The sequence below is a fragment of the Grammomys surdaster genome, unplaced genomic scaffold, assembly GCF_004785775.1.
Source record: "Grammomys surdaster isolate TR1022 unplaced genomic scaffold, NIH_TR_1.0 133, whole genome shotgun sequence".
In the NCBI taxonomy this organism is placed as follows: domain Eukaryota; kingdom Metazoa; phylum Chordata; class Mammalia; order Rodentia; family Muridae; genus Grammomys; species Grammomys surdaster.
In genome coordinates, this window is record NW_021604591.1 from 3818772 (window position 1) to 3832284 (window position 13513).

Consider the following 13513-nt stretch of genomic DNA (forward strand, 5'->3'; position numbering starts at 1 on the left):
CAGCTTCCCAAACTTGGACACAAGGTAGAAGTGAGTGGTGCCCTCTTTCCAGACACTGGTGTGTCACTATGTCCCATCATAGAGTTTTGTTTGTTTGTTTATTGCAGGGTGTGTGTGTGTGTGTGTACTCGTGTGCGCGAGTGTGTGTGCTGTGATATGTGATATAGCCCAGGCTGACGCAGAACTCTTGATTCTCCTGCCCTCACCTCCCAAGTGCTGAGATCACAGGTGTGTACTCACACTAAACTTACTTTGGCTCTCTTAATGCAGGGAACTTAGTAAAGCTTAATTAAGAGTAGAGAAAGGATCACATTATTTATAGGCCAACCTAAAGTTTAGTGCTGAGGTCTCCAAGGCAGAGTCCTGGAAACAAAGGGAGCCAGTAGGGGGTAATGACAGGAAACCACCGCTAGAATCCTGCCCACTTCCCCTCCATCCAGTGTCTCCAGAGGTGAAAGACAAGCCCGGTCTCTGAGGAGTAGCTGATTTTGCGTCCAAATCTCGAAAAGCCAAAAAAAAACAAAAAAACAAAAAACAAAACAAAACAAAAAACCAAACAAAAAAAAAATAAAAAAACCAAAACCAGACCTCAAGCCTCTCTTTTGAAAAATAAGCATAGCCAGACACACCTACCTTTTAGGGTTGCTACTTGGGCTAAAAGAAGCATCACGTTTTTAAAGGAGCCACAAGACAACAGAACAGAATTTCCCAGTGAGTAGCAGCTTGCCTTGGTTTGGGCTGTGGGCGTTCAGGATTTGAGGCTTCTTGCAGCCGAGGGACGGCTTTATTCTTAACGAGTAAGAAAAGTAGGAGTGTGGAGAAAGGGAAAGAACAGAGCTAAATGGGTCTCTACCCTCCACCCGGGAACCCAGACAAGGCCCCTAGCAGGATTCCAGGGCCCTAGAACCCAGGGCTGACAGCAGCTTTACTTTCAGTCGTTCACTTGTATCTCTTCATCTGATAAGTTGGGCTCTGAATCGGGCCCTGAAGGGCCAGGGTCAGGGCTTGAAGCGCTGTTTGGCAGTGTTGGGTTGCACAGGACTCCCGGGGACAACCCGCATAGGGAGGCCACGTCCGCGCGCATCTCCTCCACATCCCGCTTGAGCTTGGCGCGACGGTTCTGGAACCAAGTGACCACTTGCGCATTTGCCAGGCCCAGTCGCGCAGCCAGTCCGTCGCGCTCTGACGGTGCCAAGTACTTCTGGAAGACGAATCGCCGCTCCAGCTCCAGCACCTGCTGTGCAGTGAACGCTGTACGCGACTTGCGGCGTCTCCGGACACCAGCGCCAGGACCCGGCGGCGCCGCCGGGGCGGCTCTGCCTGCCAGGATGGGACGGAAATGTCAGTCTCCAGCTTTGGAAGAGCAGAGTGGGTCTGGGTGGGAAAATTAGGGTCGTGGGGCTCAAGCAGGTGGGGGGAGGGGAGCGGGTCAGCACTACGATCCCTATACACCGGGTCACGACCCGGATTCGAAGTGCAGCAGGCCTGTGGGAGTGCTGGCGACAGAGAGATGAGGTTGTTCGAGTGGGCATAGGGTGGATGGGACTGACCAGAAATCTGGTGCGGGAGTCAAGGCCGTTTGGAGAAGGTCCTCTGACGCCTTTTGGAGCTCCAGATTGTGCGTGGTAGTAGGTTAAAGGCCAAATTGAGGTCAGTGACTCATTCGGCCTGGTGTCCCTATAAAGCCTTCTGCTTATGTTTTCTTAATAACACGAGGAGCCCAAAAGGGAAGGGAGGCAGAAAGCAGTTCCTGTGCCCAACAGTGCTACAAGGACCTTCTTCAGGGCTCAAGAAGTGAGGGGCTGGGGCTGGGGCTGGGGCTGGGCAGTTAGGAAGTCTCAGGAACTTTCTGCCTTGTCCTAGCCCTGCCTCAGTCTTTTCTTGCGGGCAGCTCAAGTGTTTTCGTCTCCTCCACGGCCTCTCTTGGTCCCGACAGCCCCCGCATACAGCGAACGCACCAGCCCAGCGGGTTCCAGGATTCTCTCCAGTCTGGCAGTATCCCACAGTCCCTACGATACCCTGGAGCAACTGCAGAGTCTCAGAACTAACTCCAGAGACCTGCGGGGTCCGAGATGCAACTCCTGACGCTTGGGCAGAGGGAAGGGGCAGGTAAAAATGACCAGCCAGGGTCGGATAAAACTTTGTGACCAAGGATGAGAGCGCAAAAGAAGGAACGGAGGGAGAGACAGAGATATAGACTGGGACACACACACACACACACATACACACACACACACACACACACACACACACACACACACACACACAGTTCAAGTCTGCGACCTTGCTGGAATGTACCTTCAGAAGGCTGTGGAGCCCGCGGGGAACGGCCCAGGAAAGTTTTACTAGCTAGCTCCTCCAGCGCACACAGTGGCGACGCGGGATCAGGGCCGGGTTCCAAAAGTTGTGGCACAGAAGGTGCTTCGGGGACCATGCTCGGACCTAGGATGTCTGCGATGCTAAAGGGGGTCCGCCGCTGAGGTCCAGAGTTCATCGCAAGCGGGGTTGTAGCGATCCGCCTCCCCGCTGCCGCCTCCCCGCTGCGCTTGGCTCTACAACCTCCTAGGCCCCCAGCCCTCGCTCAGCTTCCGATCTGGGCCCCCTGCCTCGGACCCGCCCCCTAGAGCTCGGTTGAAGCCCCATGTCCCCTCCTTCTGCACCCCACCTCCCTCCAAGGGCCGCAGTGAATCTGGAGCTCGTAGGTGTACTGGCAGCCTTAATTCTATAGTGTAGAAAGAAGCCAATAGTTTCTGACTTTGAGTATAGCTCTGTGTGCATTCAAACTGGGTGTACTTCCCTGGATTACATGCTGCTTGGCTCCCTACATACGCTCTGGCTCATAAACTCCAGGACAATAAAGTTGCTTTCCCTGGCCTCAGGGGCTAGGGATTTGTAGAGTTCTGAGAAACAGACTGATTGTGTTAGGGACTCAGTATCTTAACTTTGCCTTACCTTCCCCACCCAACCCTAGGAAAAGGTCTTAAAGAGAAGATGGTGGCTGGAGATGGTTGGTGTAGTGTGGGGGTCCAGGATCCAGAACCTGACCTATTGGAATACCTGTCATAAAACGGTACCACAAGGAATGGGCAGGCGAGTCTGTCACACTGTAGCCTGGAGGTTCCAGTAAGCTAAAACCCATCAAAAAAGCTCCCAGAGACCTGGACTGGTACTACCGCAGAGAGCCCCTAGCTAGTGAGGACTGGTCTCCACAGGGGACCTGCTCTTCTTACTGGCTTACCATAGGTCTGACTTTATCGTTTTCTTAAGTCCTCACAGTTCAGGTGTGATTTCCGTGTAGGCTCACTCTCCAGGGAAGACTAACGGAAGGCTTGGCCTGTTCACTGCTTTCTGGATTCTGTCTCCTTCTCCTTCACATTTATTCACATCTGGGTTAGCGCTCCATGATCATCTTGAGCTGAAATAAGGCAGCTCTGGGTTAACGAAGCTGGGTCAGTAAGGTTGCATAGGCCTGGTTCCCTTTCTGGGATATCTACCTCAAGTAGCTGAAGGCTTCACAGCTTATAGCATAGAGACTGGCTACTTCCAAAGGATAAGCCTCTTCACTGCCGAGGCAGTTGCAAATGCAACCCAAAATTTGTTTTATTATTATTCCTAGTATTCTCTGTTTGTTTTGTTCTGTTGGTAGTGCATTGAAAAGCTGGAGTTGTCTCTCCTGGGTCATTCCAATGTCCTCTCCTGCAGCCTCTGGAGTTGTCTCTCCCGGGTTATTCCAATGTCCTCTCCTGCAGCCTCTGGAGTTGTCTCTCCCGGGTCATTCCAATGTCCTCTCCTGCAGCCTCTGGAGTTGTCTCTCCCGGGTCATTCCAATGTCCTCTCCTGCAGCCTCTGCATCCCACTGTTACTCAGCGTCCACTTGTCTATTCCTTGGGGCAAGTGTGAGTTTGGATGCTACAAACAGGTCGTAGGAGACCCTGGAAACCTGGGCCAAAGGCTCCTTGACAATAGGACACTCCCCTTAATAGGAGGAGGGGTGTTTTCCCATAAAGGGTTTCCCCCGTGATACTCTTCGCCTGGAGCCTGGGGATGCTCTTGAAGCTCCATGAGCCACTGCAGGGTCAGAGAGCAGAGCCAGGCCTTGATGGAAAGCTGAGCTGCCGCAGGACCTTGCAGTTATTAATGGAGGAGTAGGGAGGGCACTAGAGAGCCTATCCTTCAAGCCTCAACCCTCGGCCCAACCCTTGTGGTTTCACTTAATACGCAATTAAAGTGGATCCCAGGAGGAAGAACTGCCCTACGGCATCCCAGTCCTGTCACCCAACAGACACTGCAACCTCTCCCCATGTATCCATTATGTGGCTTTTATGTCCTTTTTACCTCTGCTCTCAATTACTCCTGTGTGTGCGCACGCACGGAGTGGGGCTCTCCTGAGGGGCTTTGCCTTCCTTTCTTTCCATCTCTCCTGCCTACCTCCTCCCTTCAGCAGATGGGCCTGGGTAAGGAATGGGATGGTCCTCAGACACAAGTTTGGGGGAAGACAGAGACTTGGAGAAGGTAAAGGGAAGATGCCCCAACATTAGAGACTGACCAAGGACATACCAATCAATGCCCAGGGATTAGTCCAGACTATCTTGGGGCCACTGAGGGGGCTTCTCCTGGCTAAGCATTTGGAACATGAGCTGGGGGGAAACTGGATCCACAGAGGGGGAAAAGGGGAGTGTGAGTGATTAATGAGGGATGTTAAGAGATTAAACGTGGGTTCTGGGCTTGAGGGGAGCACTCAGCTGCCTCATGTTTTTCCCTGCAGCAATTGGGGAGCACAGAAGCTTCCTGGGGCCCAGTTGTTTGCACCCACAGGTTCAGCACTCTACAGGTCTGTAGCCCTGCTCACTGTTCTAGTAAAACACTTTGTCTCGGGTGGCATGGGAGAGACAGAGTGAACGACATGTCCTCTGCACCCAACATAGACAGAACTGTAGAGCAGAGCTGGGTAACCTCTAAGGCTAGGAAGGTAGGGATGAACAAAGCAAGGGCTGGGCCACACCCCTTTCCTACCAGTGCTGAGGCCTGGGGCCCTGGCAGGCTGCCTAGTGGGCAGCTCTGAGCAGCCTATCTTAGGAATCCTAACAGCACCAAGTTCCACTGGATTTTGCACCCCCTTTCCCAGAGGCATTGGCCTGATTTCCAGAATGAGATGTGAGTGACCTCGGGAACTAGGTGGAAGAGGGCAGGGAATTTGCAGCTGTGCAGCAGCAGCAAACACTGGAGATGCACCACAGTTGCTGTGGTACTGGCCACAGGACGAAGGCTCTGACCACCCACTAGATCCAGCCAGATCCAGACAAACCTTAGTACCTTCAGCTGTCCCGAGCCTCAAAGCAAAGACCCCATCTCCAAGAGTGGGTGCTCTGGGCTCCTGAGTTAGGACCTCCTAGTCTTCAGGCACAGCTTAATTAAAACCACCACCATTTAAATGGCTTGGGGTAGGAGGGGGCACTGATGCTGTCTGATAGATCTAAATTTTATAAAAAAAAAATTGTTTTTGAAAATTGCAGCTGGGCAGTGGTGGCGCATGCCTTTAATCCCAGCACTTGGGAGGCAGAGGCAGGTGGATTTCTGAGTTTGAGGCCAGCCTGGTCTACAGAGTGAGTTCCAAGACAGCCAGGACTACACAGAGAAACCCTGTCTCGAAAAACCAAAAAATAAAAAAAAATAAATAAAAAAAAGAAACCCTAGAGAACACCCTGAGGATATGCTCGAAGACTTTAGATTCCAAAGACAGTAGAGAAACACCATTGGGATATTTATCCCAACATGCACTGCTATTGAGGTCATCTCCTGGGAACAGCTCTGTTCCACATTGGGGAGGGGTCCCTGGAGAGGCGAGACTGACATCCTCCCCTCCCAACACATACCCTAACTTTATAGGAATGGGGCATGGAAACAGGGGAAGCTTTAGAGGTGCACGCCCACCCAGATCCCTGCACCTACCTCAGGCAGTCAAGCACTTTTTATTGTTGGAGACTTTGTACTTCATCCAGGCTGGCCAAGAACTCCTGCTAAGTCTCCGGCTTCAGCTTCCCTAGTGTTAGAACCTCATCTCAGCACTTTTGCCTTGGTCCTATAAGCAACTTGGTAAGGTTTCCAGACATGATGAATGCTGGAAAAGGTCCAGATGCAAGCTTAGGCTTCCTGAGCTCATGTGGCCTGCAGCCATTGACAGCCTTCCACCCTTCAGCTCCAGGATCAGCCTTCAGTCACTGAGATTTAGGCTTTACAATCATGTTACTGCCACACTGGCTGGTCTTTGAGGCTCATCCCAGGTTGAGCAGCAGCCTGAAGCTTTCTCTAGAAAGTCCTGGGGGTGGCCTTGCCTGCTATTGGTCTTGGCGGCAGCTGCTTCTTCTTCTTCCTCTTCCTCTTAAGGAATTATTTATTTTATGTATGTGAGTACACTGTAGCTGTCTTCAGACACACTAGAAGAGGGCATCAGATCCCATTACAGAAACTTGTGAGTTACCATGTGGTTGCTGTGAACTGAACTCAGGACCTCTGAGAAGAGTGGTCAGTGCTCTTAACAGATGAGCCATCTCTCCAGCCCTCTTTATTCTTTGAGACAGTGTTTCTTTGTGTAGCCCTGGCTGTCTTTAGCTCTGTACACCAGGATGGCCTCAAACTCAAGAGATTCCCCTGCCTCTGCCTCCTGAGTGTTGGGACTAAAGATGTGTCCCACCTCCACCTGGCTTTTTTTTTGGGGGGGGGGAGGATACTTTCTGACTCTCCCACATAGCTATGTATAGAATCAGGATACAGGGATTATCGTCAGAGCCAGGTGGGCTTTTACAAACAATATATGCCTGTTTTCAGTTATGGTGTGGTTCAGCCCTAGCCCACATCTTAAATCCAAAAGCTTTCTGCTTGAATACTGTAAACAAGACTAAACAAAGTCAACTCTAAGAGGCAGAGCAAGCAACCAGTTGACAAGAAGTGAATATAGGACTAATAAGGAAAAAGCCCGAAAAAGTTAAGAGGGAATCAGGAGGAGGACTAGACTGACTCTCAGGAAGAAGGGAGGGACATTCAGTTTAAGGAGGTTTTTTTGAGAAGTGAGAGGGGCATTCCATCATTGGCTGTGGAGGAAGGTCAGGTCAGCTGCTTTTTTTTTTTTTTTTTTTGCCTGAGCTGGCAGGTTTTCACCCCAGCATCTGGCTCCCAGTCTTCATTGGTAAAATCAAACCGTTGAGATTTTGTTAAGAACAACAGCTCCTCCTCGACTACCCCTTCCTCATCTTGGCTTCACTGACCTCCCTTCCCTAAGCTGACTCTTCTGTCTTGGGCTCAAAGCTGCTCTACCAGATGCCGTTCCTAGTGTCTTCTTTCTTGTTTCTATTTCCTAGCTTCACAGAATGAAATGATTTGGATTTCTCCTTAAATATTCCTCTTCTTCCTCTTCAGCCCTATAGTGGCGACATGTCCTCTCTTGACATGAACTGTGACATCCACTGAGGCTGTTATCAGTTACTGCAGCATAGGAGGACAGCAAGAGCCACCATCTAGACAGCATTCCTTCAAAAGGGCAGGTTCCGGTTCCCCACGAGCCTCTATCCTCTTCTTTGGCAAGCCGCTGAGGACATTTGGTAGATAAAGGAGACCCATCTTCCTAGTGAGAGCTGGGAGACTTAAGAGGAATTAGGACCCAGGCCAAAGCCTGAGTGTGTATCGAGTGAGAAGGAAGATGAGAAGTGCTTTTTAAAAGCATTTATTTCAAAAAATAAAACCACAGTTAATTTCACATAAATATCTGGGGAGGGGTGGGAGGGGGTGGAAGCGAGCCTGGCCCCTACCTCCTCTTCTCTTTCACACTGTATTGTAGAAGCAAAGGAGATGGCTAAGGAGAAAAGGGAAAGAAGGAGTGAGTGGGCTCTCAGCACCTGCCAGCCCCTCAGCCCACAGTGCACCTGGCTTACCTTGCCGAACCAGCGGGACAGCCATAGCTGCTTCATTGTCATGTGATCAGGGAGAACCTCATTGTCAAAAAGGAGCTGTACCTAAGAGGGAGATGGGGCAGGGAAGACTTCTTGGTAGTGCTGGGCAGAAAGACTCTGTCCCTGTGTGCCTGTGTGTGGTGTGTGTGTGTCCATGTGTGTATGGGGTGTGTCTATGTGTGGTGCGTGCACTCATGTCTGTGGAGGCCAGAGAACAACTCTGGGTGTTGCTCCTCGGGATCCATCTAGCTTCTTTTCTTTTCTGAGACAGATTCTCTCACTGTCCTGGAAGTAGGGTAGGCTAGCCCCAGCCTGTGCTGGGATTACTACAAGTTTGTACTACTATGCTAGGTTGTTTTTGTTTGTCTTTAGGTCTGGGAACTGAACTCTCTGGTCCTGGCGCTTGCAAGGCAAGTACTTTACTAAGTTATCTCAGCAGACTGCTCTCCCACCTTTTTTGCTTCTGAAGACAAAGTCTTACTCTGGAGCCCAGACGGGCCTGGAATTTACTAATAGACTAGGCTAGCCTTTAACTTGAAGTAATCTTCCTGCTGGAGCTTTCTTCCAGGTACAAGCCGGCAAGCCAGACATGCCCTCCTCTTTCAGTCCTTTGTTCTTCACATAATCTAGTGGGTTTACTTACATGTTGTGGATTTAGCATTAGTCGGTGACACACAACCCTTCGGAGATGGCGGACCTCAGCTCTAACAGAACATCGAACATACTTGTTCTAGGAACAGAGAAGGGAGGGAAGAGGACAGGTGTGTGAGGGAAGGGTTGATGGGAGAAACAGCTCCTTCAAAGAGGCCCCCCCCCCCTTCAGCCCTTCTCACCTGAAGGACATTTTTATTCTTGTCTTTGCCAGAACTGGATGGAAACAGACACAAGTTAGAGCATTCCATGTTTCCTGTGTCCTACCTAGTACATAATACCACAGTACACGTTCTTCAAGGGAACACACACTCCCTCACCCCTTTCCCTTTCCTCGTGGATCACCAGTAGGATCACTTCACGCAACCTCTGACCTGCCCCTCACCTCAGTCGCTCCAGGCATAGGCTCAGCTGCTCATCATATCGATAATAGTGGGCTTTAGAGTGGTCAAAACTGCTGAAGGGGAGGCCAAGGTTGCTCAGGGCTGGCTCTGAGAGGAAGTAGATATTGAGGAGGCTGGTACGGTTCCATGCCCCCCTTTTCCCCAGATAGCAAAACCAGGCAAAAGAAATGCTCTGAGGGCTTTGCTTGTCCCCTCCCCCAAATGATCGCCAAGGACATACCTTCTCCACTGGGTTGGGAGACTCTGTCCAAGCCTCGGGACTGATAGAATTCCCGAATCCGTTTCTCTTCACCTAAGAAGGGGTGAAGGGTGGCCATATTAATTCTCTTTGTCCTGGCTGTTGACCTCTTTATCTCTTTATTTTTTTATTCCCAACAAAACTGTTGGGAACAAACCTTCAAGGTGTCACCCAGCATTAGAGTCGGGAGGCCCCACACATATAAGGTGGCCACTCACTGTCTTGCAAGCCTGGTACTAGCTTATACACGATGTCCTGCATGACCCGATCCAGTTTGAGATTGAGCAACGGCTGTGTCTCGTGGATCTTGATGTTGCACATGGGGCAGTACTTGCTGGTTTGTAGGTACTTCACGATACAACTTTTGCAGACTGTAAGAGGAGAAATGGAGATGCTCAGGTCCCTTGGGAACCCGACACATGGGACAGACAGCACAGAGGCTGGCAGCCAGCTTGGATGAGGACAGATCAGGATCTGGGACACTCACAGGTGTGGAGACACTCTGTGATGGTGGTGGCATCCACGAAGTAGCCCGCGCATAGACAGCAAACGATGTGTTCATTCAGGTCTTTGATCTTCACCCGGACCTCCTCCTGCGGACACACCCTCAGTTACTCCCCACTGGTCTTCCAAGCCCTCCCCATCTCACCTTCTGTACTTCCTAGCTCCAGAGCAGTTTCTGTTATTGGACTCGGTCGCCAGGCCAGGCCCCGACAAGAGACTGGGGGAGCTCACTCCCCCTTCGCCCAGCAGAGGGCTCCGCGCACAGCGGGTGCTCTCTCTTTGCGGACCCGCCTGACTCTTTTTTTCCCTTGGGAGACCAGACGCTGTCGGAGACACAACGCGCAAGCGTCCTAGTTCAGCGTTTGGCAACCCTGCCAGAATCGCGCGTGCGTATCGCGCACCCCGTTGCTGCGCAGGCGCACTGGGCGCCCATCCCGCCACCGCCCGTCCTCTCCTCCGTTTGGGTTCACACAGCTAACGGACCCCAGCAGTCATCCCGCTGCCCCTGCACCTCGTTCCGTAGTGGGTCCATCTTGTACACTGACTGGAGCTGGTTCCGAAGCCTCATCGCGATCGCAATCTGGCCCCCCTGAGGAGACGCCATCTTAAAGGCTGATCCCAGCCCGCCACTTCCGGTACCGCCTGCGGGGCGGGACTTGTCTCCTAGCAACGAGGGCCTCACATTCTCCGGATTGGCTAGTTTTCCGGCACACCCCGCCCTCGCCCCCTCTTTAGCTCCCCGTGTGCTCACCTGAGCCCGCTGCCCCCCCCAACACACGGTGGTCGTTTAGGAGTCGGGGGTTGGGGGGGAGACGTGAAGCAGGGTCTCTGCTGTGCACGCTCCCACGGGCGTTCTTCCAACGGCGCGCACACGCCCTCTGGATGAGCTTCGGGAGCTTGTGATAGATAGCCCGTGCCCTGGGACACCCGAGGCCGGGCTACCGCAGGCCGCTCCAGCTCCGGAGTGTGGGAGTCCTGGGACCCGACCTCGCCTCAGACCCGGGGTCCTCACTATGCAGGGCAACCCTGCTCCGCTGCAGCGTCCGCGTTGCAGAGCTGCGTCCGAACCGCGGGCCTTCTCCCGTCTCCGCCGCAGGAGTTTTTCCGGGCTCGCGAAGTCTGGGAGAGGGTGCCCTGGGCGGGTTGGGAGGGAGAGACCCCCCGGGGAACCGGGCGATCTCACTCCCCACTCTCTCCCTGCTGCCGTGGATGGGGAGAATAGGCCCTGGTTAATGATGATGATTTAATCATCGGCGCCTGCGGAGGCCTGGGACAGACTAATGCAGAGCAGATGCCGAAGGAGGAGGGGAGGATTGACAGCGAGGAGACTTGGGCAGCGAGTGCCTGCAGTAGCATAGGCCCGGGCCCGCACTGGGGGAGGACACAGCGGCCCCCGGGTCTGGTACACTGTCATCACTGGGTCCCTACGGCGGAACTTAAAAAGAATAAATTGATTCTGAAGCGTTATTAGCATCGAGTACAATTGGAGATTGGAGCGAGAGGGGAGATCCTGGCAGAAACTTGACAGGTTTTCTGGAGAAAATGGGACTCTTGTGTGGGCATGATTGACATATGGATGAATGAGAGGTATAAATGTGATGGAAATAGAAAAGAAAGGCAGCGTGGAGTGGAGGGGAACAGCCAAAGAAACAGGTGTGGCTTGAGAGCCCTAGTGGAAGGAATAGGGTCTAAGAGTCGGAATGATTAGATTGAAGGTAACAAGAACCTCACAGAAAGGAGTGTGTGTTTGTTACCCCATAAATGGGATAAAGTGTTCTACTCAGAATGGAGTAAATAAGCATCAAGAACGTATTAATGACTTGTAAATCGACTACTTGTTACAGCTATGGTTTACCTCCCTGGTCCAAGCCACCTAATCACCACTGAGCCATTGCAGGTCTTAACTGCTTGTCCATGTCTACATTGTTCTCTCTTTAGACCCTTCTTCACACAGCATGGCAGAGTCATTCTGATCATAGGTTAGAAAGAACACACGTTTTTGATGATGGGTTTCTCATTTTGGTCACGGTGCTAGTTTAGTGGATATGTACATATGTCAAGACCAATTACAGTATACACTTTAAATACTTACAGCATATTGTAAATTAGACCTCAAGAAAACTGTGAAAAAAAATGATGGCACAGGCCTGTAAGCACTTACAGGGGCGGGGCGGAGGGTGCGGTTAGGTTCAGGGTCATCCTAGGTTACATAGCAAATTTGAGGTCAACCTGGACTACATAAGGCAGTCTCGAAAACAACAACGACAACAAGCAATAAGTAAATCATAAAATTGAAAACTCAGATTGTGTGGTGGCACACGCCTTTAATTCTAACACGCAAGGCAGAGGCAGTGAATCTCTCTGAGTTTGAGCCCAGCCTGGTTTTCAGAGCAAGTTCCAGGACAGCCAGGGCTACACAAAGAAATCCTGTCTCAAGAAACCAAAACAAATAATCAGTTTGGTTTTTTGTCCCTTTCCTATTTGAGGTATTTGAATAGTGTGGTGCTTACAGCTCAGTGATAGAGTGCTTGCCCCAGGCCCTGTGTTGACCCTAGGAACACACACACAACTAAGCAACCCCAGGGACTGGAGAGATGGCTCAGATGCTATGAACACTGGCTGCTCATTCAGAGAACTTAGGTTCACTTCTCGGCACCATATAAAAGGTTTCTAACAATCTGTCACTCCAGCTGCAGACGATCCAGTGCCTTAGTCTGGTCCCCACAGGCACTACATCATGTCTGTGGTACACATACACACATGGAGGGAAACACTCGTGCACATAAATAAATGTAAAACAAAACCCCACAACGTGATAGCTTCCCTTTTCTGGCAGAATAAAAGCCTAGGGCCTTACATGGTTTCTGCGGCCACACTGGGCTCCTCCATGTTTGTCCCGTAGACACACTGAGATGGGCTGTGCTTCCCGCTGGCCATCCATGCTCCCCCACCCCCATCAGGTCTCCGAGGCTTCCGTGTTCCTGCTGTATAAATAACCTCATTTGACCTCTAGTTTCCTTGCTTTATGCTTCTTCTTACCATTTGAACATTGTTGACATTTATTCAGCATTGTTTTTAGCTATGTTTTAGCATTGTTAACATTTGTTTTGTTTGTTTTTGAGAAAGGGTCTCACTATTTAGCCCTGGCTACCTGGCACTCATGAGATAGATCTGGCTGGCTTTGAACTCACAGAGATCAACTGCCTCTGCTTTTCAAGGGATTAAAGGCATGTGCCACCATGCCAGGCTCTGGATCTTTTTCTTTAAAAAAAAAAAATTGACTTGGGATTGGAGGGATGGGTCCATGATTAAGAGTGTTTACTGCTTTTTCTGGATGACTCAGTTTTTAGTTCCCAGATGACGCTGTTCACAATCCCTTGTAACTCAAGTTCCAGGGCATTGGATGCCCTCTTCTGGACTCTTGTATGCATGTGGTGCACATAAATTCACACACCCAAACTCATAAATTAAAAAGATAAATCTTTTTTAATGTAACTTATTGTGTGTGTATGTGTGTGTGTACATATGCATACTACAGTGAGCACATGTGTGTGCATATATGTCAAACGCCAGTGTCCTTAGGATCCTGAGAGACCTGAGGAGAATGTCCTTGATAATAAGGTTAAGCTGGCTAGCCAACAAGCCGCAGTGGCTCTCCTGTCACTACCCCCAGCCCAGAGTGCTCCACCATACCCAGCCTTTCATGTGAATACTGGGGATTCAACCCAGATCCTCACATCTGCACAGCAGATCCTCACATCTGCACAGCAGAT

The 13513-nt window shown here is 51.0% G+C and overlaps 2 protein-coding genes across 2 annotated transcripts; both read right to left on the bottom strand.

The window, feature by feature from the left end:
* Positions 1-767: 767 nt before the first annotated feature.
* Positions 768-2561, bottom strand: Lbx2 (ladybird homeobox 2). The gene is made up of 2 exons (XM_028762250.1): positions 2299-2561; positions 768-1320 (listed from the first exon to the last, which is right to left on the bottom strand). The coding sequence occupies exons 1-2, from the start codon at positions 2492-2494 to the stop codon at positions 932-934; spliced, it is 585 nt and encodes a 194-aa protein (XP_028618083.1). The 5' UTR covers positions 2495-2561; the 3' UTR covers positions 768-931.
* Positions 2562-7701: 5140 nt separating this feature from the next.
* On the bottom strand, positions 7702-10369 carry Pcgf1 (polycomb group ring finger 1). The gene is made up of 9 exons (XM_028762435.1): positions 10252-10369; positions 9724-9829; positions 9455-9607; positions 9219-9290; positions 8980-9085; positions 8777-8810; positions 8587-8673; positions 7926-8006; positions 7702-7846 (listed from the first exon to the last, which is right to left on the bottom strand). The coding sequence occupies exons 1-9, from the start codon at positions 10342-10344 to the stop codon at positions 7799-7801; spliced, it is 780 nt and encodes a 259-aa protein (XP_028618268.1). The 5' UTR covers positions 10345-10369; the 3' UTR covers positions 7702-7798.
* Between the last annotated feature and the right edge of the window lie 3144 nt (positions 10370-13513).